The following is a 10672-nucleotide window of genomic DNA, read 5'->3' on the forward strand; positions in this document are numbered from 1 at the left end:
CAACATGGCGGACGCGGAGGCAGCGAAGTGTCTGAGCGGCCTGTTGAACGGGATCACGCAGAAGCTTTACTTCGGGAACCCGGAGATCACGGAGCCGCTGCTGCGGGGGGAGCTGTACCCGGGGCTGCCCCCGCACGAGTTCACGGCCCTGCACGACAAGATGAGGGCGCTGCTCAAGGTGAACACACACAATTATTATTATTTATTATTATTATTTTATACTTTATATCATTATAATAACTGTACTTTAGCTGCAGGATCAGGTTCACAGGTGAGAGCATCACCGGAAGTGCTTCAGTGAACTTTCATCAACGTGTCACGAGACTTTTACAGATCAGGACAAAGAGGAAATATTTGTTATTAAAAAGTGGTTAAATTTTGATTTAAAAGTCCAAATATTTCTATTAAAAAGTGGTAAAATTATTTTTAAAATTCATATATTAAAGTGGTAATATTTTGAATTAAAAAGTAAAAATAAATGTTATTAAAAAGTTGTAATATATTCATAAATAATTGGTTAAATTATTTTGAAAATGAATTTATTAAAGTGGTTATTTGTTATTAAAAATTGGAAATATTTTGATTTAAAAGTCCAAATATTTTAATTAAAAAGTGGTTCAATTATTATAAATGAATATATTAAAAAGTGGTTATTTGTTATTTAAAAGTGGTTAAATTATTTTAAAAGTTAATATATTAAAGTGGTAATATTTGAACTAAAAGTGGTTATATTTTTATTGTAAAGTAATATATTAAAAAGTGGTAATTTCTTCATTATAAAGTTGTAATATATCGATTAAAAATTTGTGATATTTTAAACCAAATTATTACCACTTTTTAATTAAAAAATAATTAAATATTTTGGTTTAAATTAGTTATATATTTATCTAAAAGTGGTAATATTTTAGTAGAAAGTTATCTTTTAAAAAGTGTGAATATATTGGTTAGAGTTGTTATTTTTATTGTTGTATTGCATTTAAAAGTGGTTATTTTTTATTAAAAAGTGGGGAAAAATTAAAAAAAAAACATAATATTGAAATTCCCTGTTTTTCTCAGTTTTGTTTCCTTTAAAAAAAATAATATTTTTGAGGTGTGAACGTTTGAAGACGTCGCCTTGGACTCAATTTTAAAGCTTTTCTGACGGGTTTTGGTCCAAACCCATAAAACCGTGGATCTGGATTCTGATTGGTCGATGACTCCACAGTTGAATCATCATCACCTGCAGCGCTGCCTGTGTTCGTGGATTCCCACGTGGTCGCTGGTTTGAATCCCAGTTATGTGCCGCCCCTGACCCCCTCGTCCTCCTCTCCTCCTTCTCTCAGTCCATCGCCACGGCGGACATGGACCCCGCCCAGCTGGAGGCCTTCCTCACGGCCCAGACCCGGAGGCAGGGCAGCGGGGGGGTGAGCGCCGAGCAGGCCGCCGCCCTCTCTCGCTTCTGGAGGAGCCAGCGGGTCCGGGTCAGGGAGAGTCTGCTGGCTCAGAGCCGCTGGGAGCCCGGCCTCAGGGGCCTCTCCTGGAGGGTGGACCTCCAGACCGCAGCCGCCCGGGGGGACGCCGCCCACAGCGGCCCCGTCGCCCTGATGGAGCTGGAGCTGGGCCGAGCCGGACAGGTGAGATCCAGATCCAGATCCAGATCCAGATCCAGGTCCAGGTCCAGATCCAGATCTAGATCCAGATCCAGATCCAGATCCAGATCCAGATCCAGATCCAGGTCAAGGTCCAGATCCAGATCCAGATCCAGGTCCAGATCCAGATCTAGATCCAGATCCAGGTCCAGATCCAGGTCCAGGTCCAGATCCAGGTCCAGGTCCAGATCTGAGGCTCAGGCTGAATGTCAACAAAGACATTTATATTTTTGATCCCAGAGTCATAGATTAATTAATTTAAAGTGGTGACATTATTAATAAACACTGGTGATATTTTTTATTTAAATGTCACAATACTTTGATTTAAAAGTGGTGATATTTTTGAATAAAGTCATAATATTATTTTCATAAATATTTTATAATATTTGGATTAAAAAGTGGTAATATTTTTATTTAAGTGATATTTACATAAAGTGGTAATATGTTTTATTAAAAAGACATATTATTTTTTATTAAAATGCAATAATATTTAGATTAAAAGTCATAATATTTGATTAATAGTGGCAATATTTTTACTAAGATTTTTAAATATTTAGATTAAAAAGTCCTGATGTTTGTTGTTAAACAGCCGTTTTCACAGCATCATAATAATCATATAAATATCTTCATGTTTTGGTAAAAACAATATTTTTGTGTCAGGAGACGCAGGAGTGAAGCCGTAACGTTGTTTCACCTCTCTTTCGTGTTTAGGACGTGATTCATATTAATTTATGTGTCTGTTTTTGTTTTTGTGCATTTTTTAAGTCAAATATTTGCTTTGGTGGATTATTGAGATGTGGCCCAGTGGTTCAGTGGTACGAGCGTGAACCCGAGGCTGCAGCACCCGCGTGTGCCGCAGTGACCTGACGTCTGCTCTCTCCGTCTCTCAGGACTCAGAGTTCGTGTGTCTGGAGTTCGACGAAGCCAAAGTGAACGAGGTGCTGAGGAAGATGAGTGACGTCCAGGAGAGCATCGACCGACTGGTGCAGCGCCCCTGAGACCGTGCCCACGCAGCGCTGCGGCGACCCACGCCTCTCTGTCGACCCTGAACGCAGCGCTGCGACCACCCACGCCTCTCTGTCGACCCTGAACGCAGCGCTGCAGCCAACCACGCCTCTCTGTCGACCCTGAACGCAGCGCTGCAGTGACCCACGCCTCTCTGTTGACCCTGAACGCAGCGCTGCGGTGACCCACGTCTCTCTGTCGACCCTGAACGCAGCACTGCGGCCACCCACGCCTCTCTGTCGACCCTGAACGCAACGCTGCAGCCACCCAAGCCTCTCTGTCGACCCTGAACGCAGCGCTGCGGCCACCCACGCCTCTCTGTCGACCCTGAACGCAGCGCTGCAGCCACCCACGCCTCTCTGTCGACCCTGAACGCAACGCTGCAGCCACCCAAGCCTCTCTGTCGACCCTGAACGCAGCGCTGCGGCCACCCACGCCTCTCTGTCGACCCTGAACGCAGCACTGCGGCGACCCACGCCTCTCTGTCGACCCTGAACGCAGCGCTGCAGCCACCCACGCCTCTCTGTCGACCCTGAACGCAGCGCGGCAGCCACCCACACCTCTCTGTCGACCCTGAACGCAACGCTGCAGCCACCCACGCCTCTCTGTCGACCCTGAACGCAGCGCTGCAGCCACCCACGCCTCTCTGTCGACCCTGAACGCAGCGCTGCGACCACCCACGCCTCTCTGTCGACCCTGAACGCAGCGCTGCAGCCACCCACGCATCTCTGTCGACCCTGAAGGCAGCGCTGCGACCACCCACGCCTCTCTGTCGACCCTGAACGCAGCGCTGCAGCCACCCACGCCTCTCTGTCGACCCTGAACGCAGCGCTGCGGCCACCCACGCCTCTCTGTCGACCCTGAACGAGACACTAGATGGAGCCGTTCTGATCATTCTACACATTCAACCTTTAACCTCCCGTCAGTGGCGGTGGAGCGCCCGACCCTGAAGTTACTCCTGGAACCTCAGACCCTCAGAGACCAGATCCTCGGGCTCCCACAGTTTGACCACAGAGTACTGAGTATAATGAATCACTAACGTTCACGTCACGTTCTCTCTTATATGATGTTGTTCTGTGTCGGGGGAGGAGCAGGCGGAGGTAGAGATATCGAACATGCGGTAAAAGGTGGATAAAGGAACTTTTAAGCGGTGCACGTTTGATCCCCGTGGCCCCGGTGCAGGTCTCCCTCCTGCTCTGGAGCTGCAGCGACGCACTTACGTTATTTTAAATGTTTGTGCCGGTTCAGATTAAAAGTTGTGATGTGACGATAACGTGTGAAACAAAGGTCACGTTTATTGTTCCAGGGCCGTAAATGCACCCGTGTGTGACGTGGGCGGGTTCATCAGCACCTGCAGGGGAAGCTTCCTGTTTTTAAGCTTTTATTTTGGCGGGGGAATAAATGTGGTAAAAACAGCTCCATGTGAAAGTTTCCTCTTCTTCTTCTTCTTCTTCATATTTGCTTTAATAAACTTGTAATAAATGTGATCTCATAAACGAAACGTTACGCACAGATTTTCCTGGTTTTGCATCAATTTTTAGTCATTTTGCATCTTTTTGTGGTGGTTTTGCATCTATTTTTAGTCATTTTGCATCTTTTTGTGGTGGTTTTGCATCTATTTTTAGTCATTTTGCATCTTTTTGTGCTGGTTTTGCATCTATTTTTAGTCATTTTGCATCTTTTTGTGGTGGTTTTGCATCTATTTTTAGTCATTTTGCATCTTTTTGTGCTGGTTTTGCATCTATTTTTAGTCATTTTGCATCTTTTTTGTGGTGGTTTTGCATCTATTTTTACTCATTTTGCATCACTTTGTGGTGGTTTTGCATCTATTTTTACTCATTTTGCATCTTTTTGTGCTGGTTTTGCATCTATTTTTAGTCATTTTGCATCTTTTTGTGCTGGTTTTGCATCTATTTTTAGTCATTTTGCATCTTTTTGTGCTGGTTTTGCATCTATTTTTAGTCATGCATCTTTTTGTGGTGGTTTTGCATCTATTTTTAGTCATTTTGCATCTTTTTGTGCTGGTTTTGCATCTATTTTTAGTCATTTTGCATCTTTTTTGTGGTGGTTTTGCATCTATTTTTACTCATTTTGCATCACTTTGTGGTGGTTTTGCATCTATTTTTACTCATTTTGCATCTTTTTGTGCTGGTTTTGCATCTATTTTTAGTCATTTTGCATCTTTTTGTGCTGGTTTTGCATCTATTTTTAGTCATTTTGCATCTTTTTGTGCTGGTTTTGCATCTATTTTTAGTCATGCATCTTTTTGTGGTGGTTTTGCATCTATTTTCAGTCATTTTGCATCTTTTTGTGGTGGTTTTGCATCTATTTTTAGTCATTTTGCATCTTTTTGTGCTGGTTTTGCATCTATTTTTAGTCATTTTGCATCTTTTTGTGGTGGTTTGGCATCTATTTTTAGTCATTTTGCATCTTTTTGTGCTGGTTTTGCATCTATTTTTAGTCATTTTGCATCTTTTTTGTGGTGGTTTTGCATCTATTTTTAGTCATTTTGCATCTTTTTGTGGTGGTTTTGCATCTATTTTTACTCATTTTGCATCACTTTGTGGTGGTTTTGCATCTATTTTTACTCATTTTGCATCTTTTTGTGCTGTTTTTGCATCTATTTTTACTCATTTTGCATCTTTTTGTGCTGGTTTTGCATCTATTTTTACTCATTTTGCATCTTTTTGTGCTGGTTTTGCATCTTTTTTAGTCATTTTCATTCATAGTCCGTGAACTGGACTCTGTTCAGCAGGTTTCACACTTTAAAGGAAGTGGGCGGGGCCAGCACTGCCTCGTGGAAAGGTGCACATGGCCCCTGTGTCCCCCGTAAATGAGGCTCTTCTGACCGCAGCGCCTCCAGGTGTGGGCTGAGGGCGTCCACAGTCACAGTGAGTGATGCCAGCCTGAGGGAGGAGTCAGCACGCGTGCACGTTTGACCTGACGCGCCCGCCTTTGTCCTCTTCAGTGTTTCTGATGATTCATGTTTTAATAATGCGGATCAGAGCTGCAGCCTGTGGAACCGGTCCGGACCTCCCTGAACGTTTCACAGCCACAGACGAGAGCAGAGGAGGAAGGTGAGTGACGCTCTGTGCTCTCACTGTTCAGACTTTACACGTTTTTACTGCATTACATTTATTTGACACATTAAAAAGTTCACAAGTTTCTCTTTTCTCATTTAACCTCCATTTTTAGTCATTTTGCATCTTTTTGTGGTGGTTTTGCATCTATTTTTAGTCATTTTGCATCTTTTTTTGGTGGTTTTGCATCCATTTTTAGTCATTTTGCATCTTTTTGTGGTGGTTTTGCATCTATTTTTAGTCATTTTGCATCTTTTTGTGGTGGTTTTGCATCTGTTTTCAGTCATTTTGCATCTTTTTGTGGTGGTTTTGCATCTATTTTTAGTCATTTTGCATCTTTTTATGTTGGTTTTGCATCTTTTTGGTGCGGTCTGAAGTGATAAACTCCTTTCACAGATGCCGGTTCTTTCAGTAAAAACCAAACGGAGGCTCTCACTGAACAGTTAAACTTTAATCATCAACACTGATCTGAATCACTTTTATCTCCGTTATGAAAGCAGTACATGAGATTTGCCCTGAAGTGAACTTTGAACCACTGAAGATCATAAAACTCCAGAAAGCTCCGCTCACTTTCTTCTTCCTGGTGAAAGCGTCTTTGTGTCAAACTTCCAGATGGATCCAGAAACAGGAGCCTGGTTCTTCTCAGAGACGTCCTTCTTCTCGTGGACCTGAGCCCCGGAGAGGTCGGACCCGACTGACCAACCACAGCCACAGGTGATTTAAGTCTGACAGCAGCAACACAGCACCACGGCTCGCTTTGGAGCCTCGGCCGGAGCCGGAGGCCTCATGTTTTGTTCTTTCTTAGTCTGCTGCCCCCCCGTGGACTGACCCGGGATCAACGGGAGAAAATAGATGGATGGAGGGATGCATAGGCGTAGATTTCAGGGGGATGCAGGTGGATTTGTCCCCCCCAAAGAATTTGTAACTTTTTGTGGTGGTTTTGCATCTATTTTTAGTCATAATACATTCATCTTCAACCTCTTGTCCCTGTCGGGGTCGCGGGGGGCTGGAGCCGATCCCAGCTGACATCGGGCGTGAGGCGGGGTCCACCCTGGACAGGACGCCAGTCTATCACAGGACACATAGAGACGAACAGAGACAGACAACCATTCACACCTACGGGTGATTTAGAGTCATCAATGAACCGAACACCTGCACGTCTTTGGACTGTGGGAGGAAACCGGAGAACCCGGAGAAAACCCACGCAGACACGGGGACAACATGCAAGCTCCACACAGAAGGGCCCCAGCCGGGATTCAGACCTGGAACCCTCTCGTTGTGAGGCAACAGTGCTGACCACCAGGCCAAAAAGGCACAAATCTTTACATAAAGATTCATCAGATTGCAGAAAATGAAGTGTTTGCAGCTCAAATGTGTCGGATGGACGGAAAGACACTAAGAAAACTCAACAGCAGGTGCAAAATGTGGGAAAAATAGAAGATAACAAGCTGCAAATAAGGTTTAATCCAAATATGTTTATTCAATATATACAAGGAAAGAACAGGTTGTTATGAATGTGAGCTCTTGAGTGTCTTTAGACTTTAGACTTTAGACTTTATTTTCCCAGAGCTGAAATTCTCCTCCACTTCTCGGTACAGTTAATGAGCAGCACGCCGACAGCTGATTGACAACAGGGTGAACATGTAGACAGATATACGGCAGAGCGAGGCGACGGTGACAAAGACTGCTGCCAGGAAACTGCCGTCATGTGCACGGGTGAATTGGAAACGCGTGACTCCCGTCTAACGGGGCAGGAGGAGGGAGTGAGGGCAGGACGCTCATGGCCCCGTTCTCACAGGATTACAGATGTGAAATGTGGCTTTGTGTGCAGGGAAATCGAGCTTCCCGTCGAGCTGCTGCACCAGATTCCTCCTGTCGTATTCTTGCTCAAAGGCGTCAGAGTCGCCTCCATGTTCCCAAATGTCCCTCTGTACCCCGGCTTTGTTGTGAGTCCTGATTCTGCAGAGTTTGATCAGTATCTTGTTGATTTTCAGTGATTTTCCTTGTGTTTGTTGTGTAGACCCAGAGAGGAGGCAACATGCCCGTGACCCGCAGGAAAGTGAGGGCGCTCTGTGTGACGCTCATGCTCAGCCTTGTCACCGGCGTCCTGGTGGGCGTGGCGTGGAACCATGGGCGTGACAGAAGCGACCGCCACGAGGCTCGAGTCCCATCCGAGAGGTTTTGGCACAAGCCGGTGCCGAGCAAGTCCTTCTGGAACAAGGAGCAGCAGCGCCTGGACTTCATCCGCAACCCCATCGTCAGCTCCGTGCTCCGAAGCGACGCTCTCATCGAGCTGCCGGATTGGCTGAATGACACGGGGCCGCTCGACCCCTGTGAACCAGACGGCAGAGTCCAGACGCAGATCTCGGACTACAGCTCCCTGCCGCAGCGCTTCCAGGATTTCCTTCTGCACATGCGTTGCAGGACATACCCCACGCTGATCAACCCGCCGGACGTCTGCGATGAAAAACCCTTCCTGCTGCTCGCCGTCAAGTCCCTGATCCCACACTTTGACCGGCGGCAGGCCATTCGTGAAACGTGGGGTCGGGCGGGCGTCTTAGCCAATCGCACTGTGGCGACGGTGTTCCTGCTGGGCAACACCTCGCCGGCGGACCACTTCCCAGACCTGCTGGGGATGCTGGGCCACGAGGCGGCGCTTCACAAAGACCTCCTCCAATGGGACTACAGGGACACCTTCTTCAACCTGACCCTGAAGGAGGTCCTCTTCCTGGAGTGGTTCAGCCAAAACTGCCCCCACGCCCGGTACGTCCTCAAGGGTGACGATGACGTCTTCATCAACACCTTACGGATTATTGACTTCCTGGACGGACTGTCGGAGGTCAAGGCGAAGGATTTGTTCATCGGTGATGTCATCAGTGACGCCTATCCACACCGGAACAAGAAACTCAAGTACTTTGTCCCGGAGAGCGTGTTCGTGGGGCACTACCCGCCCTACGCAGGAGGCGGTGGATACCTGTACTCCGGGGAGTTGGCGCGCCGCCTTTACAACGCGTCCCAGCAGGTAGTCCTGTATCCCATTGACGACGTCTACACGGGGATGTGTCTGAGGAAGCTGGGCCTGGTTCCAGAGAATCACAGCGGCTTCAGGACTTTTGACATCGAAGCGAAGTACCGGAGCAACCCCTGCATCTACAGGAAGCTGATGCTGGTTCACGGCCGGACGCCACAGGACATGTTGGCGATCTGGCCGTGGATTATCCATCCAGAGCTCGACTGCCAGTGAACACCCTCTTCTTTGTTTGCACTGTTGAGTTTTTTAAGTCCAAACAAAACCTCTGAGTTAGCATCACTCACAGACTGTGTCAAAAACAGACGTAGCGTCTCCGTCAAGGTCCGTTCTCTCAACTTGATCCAGTCGTCCTCACCTACAGGAGTCTCCATCTTGTCAGACTGTGACTCCGCCTCATTTCCTCTGACCAAAAAAGGGCATGTATGTGACGTTGCGGGGAGGGGCGTACGTCCATCTGGCTGACGTTTACCTCCGAGGAGAAGTGAGGGCCAGAGGCTAGCTGTCACTCAAGAGGCCACGCCCCTAATTATTCATAAACTTTAACCTCCAATAAAAAAAGGGTCCATGTTCCCCACAGGACACGAACACAGGACCTGGAGAACGTTGGTACGCTCCCCATGTAAACTTGCTAGCTTTGCACATGTTAGCAAGCTAAGGCTAGTGTGCGTTTGAAAAGATTCCCACGTTGAAGACTTGCCAAATGTCATCGTACAACTCAGGACACGCTGTATAATGTTGGTGTAACGGTGCAGGGCTGCAGCTGCCGAATGTTTTTGTAATCGAGTATTCTACTGATTATTCCATCGAGTAATCGGATACTTTTTTGCGTTAAAATTGATTATAATTTGCTTTATTTCGCAAAATATATTATGTCTGGGTTAGGCCTATTCGGTGTGGTGATCTCACAGGGGTGTGTGTGTGTGTGTGTGTGTGAGAGAGAGAGAGAGAGAGACTAGTTGTGTGTGTGTGTTGAAGGCAATACACTCGCAATTTCCCATGAATAAGTTACGATGAAAGCTGAGTCATGAGCCAAAGAACCAGGTCCAAGTCAGGACCCAAAGAACCAGGTCCAGGTCCAAGCGTGTGAACTGTGTTTCCTCAGGAGGGGGTCTGGAGTCTCCCTTAGAGAGAGGGGGAGAAGTTCAGCATCCGTGAGGAACTCGGAGTAGAGCCGCTGCTCCTTTGCGTTGAAAGGAGCCAGTTTAGGTGGTTCAGGATCATCTGGTAAGGATGAACCCTGGGCGCCTCCCTAGGGAGGTGTTCCAGGCACGTCCAGCTGGGAGGAGGCCTCGGGGAAGACCCAGGACCAGGTGGAGAGATTAGATCTCCACACTGGCCTGGGAACGCCTCAGGATCCCCCAGTTAGAGCTGGTTAATGTGGCCCGGGAAAGGGAAGTTTGGGGTCCCCTGCTAAAGCTGCTGCCCCTGAGACCTGATCCAGGATCAGAGGCTGAAGATGAGATGAGACACACACACACACACAGAGGAGGGGGACAAGGACCCTAAAGCACGGGGCACGGTACGGAGGCACAGTGGGAGGGCGCCCTAAAGGAGTTTTGATGAATGCCATTTTGATGAATAGTCACGGTAACAGGAATGTCCACATCATCACGTGTTTACAGCTTATTTTAAGAGAAACGTTTCATATGATGAAGGAAATAAAGTGAAATAACAGTTTAATAATTATCGTTGTTATGAAACGCTCAGTGTCTCTGACGGCTGCCATGTTGCTGCTGCTGCGTCTCTCTGCTCTTTTAGTTTATTATTATTTTCTTTATTGTTTATTGTTTATTATTATTAAGTGATGAATGCAGTTTGGTTCTCAGGGTCGACTCAGCGTTTTCCTCTTTTCTGTTGTTTGTTCAAATGTTTTTTTCTTTTTCCAAATCAGTAAAAATGAAAAATATCAGTTTTTTTTCCTGTTTTAT

At 46.5% G+C, this 10672-nt stretch overlaps 2 protein-coding genes across 2 annotated transcripts; both read left to right on the forward strand.

Moving 5' to 3' along the window:
- On the forward strand, nucleotides 1-4043 carry commd1 (copper metabolism (Murr1) domain containing 1). Its single transcript, XM_083932124.1, has 3 exons — nucleotides 1-178; nucleotides 1323-1613; nucleotides 2519-4043. Exons 1-3 carry the CDS (start codon nucleotides 5-7, stop codon nucleotides 2624-2626), a joined length of 573 nt encoding a protein of 190 aa, XP_083788250.1. The 5' UTR covers nucleotides 1-4; the 3' UTR covers nucleotides 2627-4043.
- A 1401-nt stretch (nucleotides 4044-5444) lies between these two features.
- b3gnt2a (UDP-GlcNAc:betaGal beta-1,3-N-acetylglucosaminyltransferase 2a) lies at nucleotides 5445-9912 on the forward strand (the record flags this gene model as incomplete). Its single annotated transcript, XM_083936290.1, has 4 exons — nucleotides 5445-5496; nucleotides 5639-5710; nucleotides 6326-6396; nucleotides 7734-9912. 4 exons carry the CDS (start codon nucleotides 5445-5447, stop codon nucleotides 8955-8957), a joined length of 1419 nt encoding a protein of 472 aa, XP_083792416.1. The 3' UTR covers nucleotides 8958-9912.
- Between the last annotated feature and the right edge of the window lie 760 nt (nucleotides 9913-10672).

Source organism: Echiichthys vipera (genome assembly GCF_963691815.1).
Source record: "Echiichthys vipera genome assembly, chromosome: 2".
In the NCBI taxonomy this organism is placed as follows: domain Eukaryota; kingdom Metazoa; phylum Chordata; class Actinopteri; order Perciformes; family Trachinidae; genus Echiichthys; species Echiichthys vipera.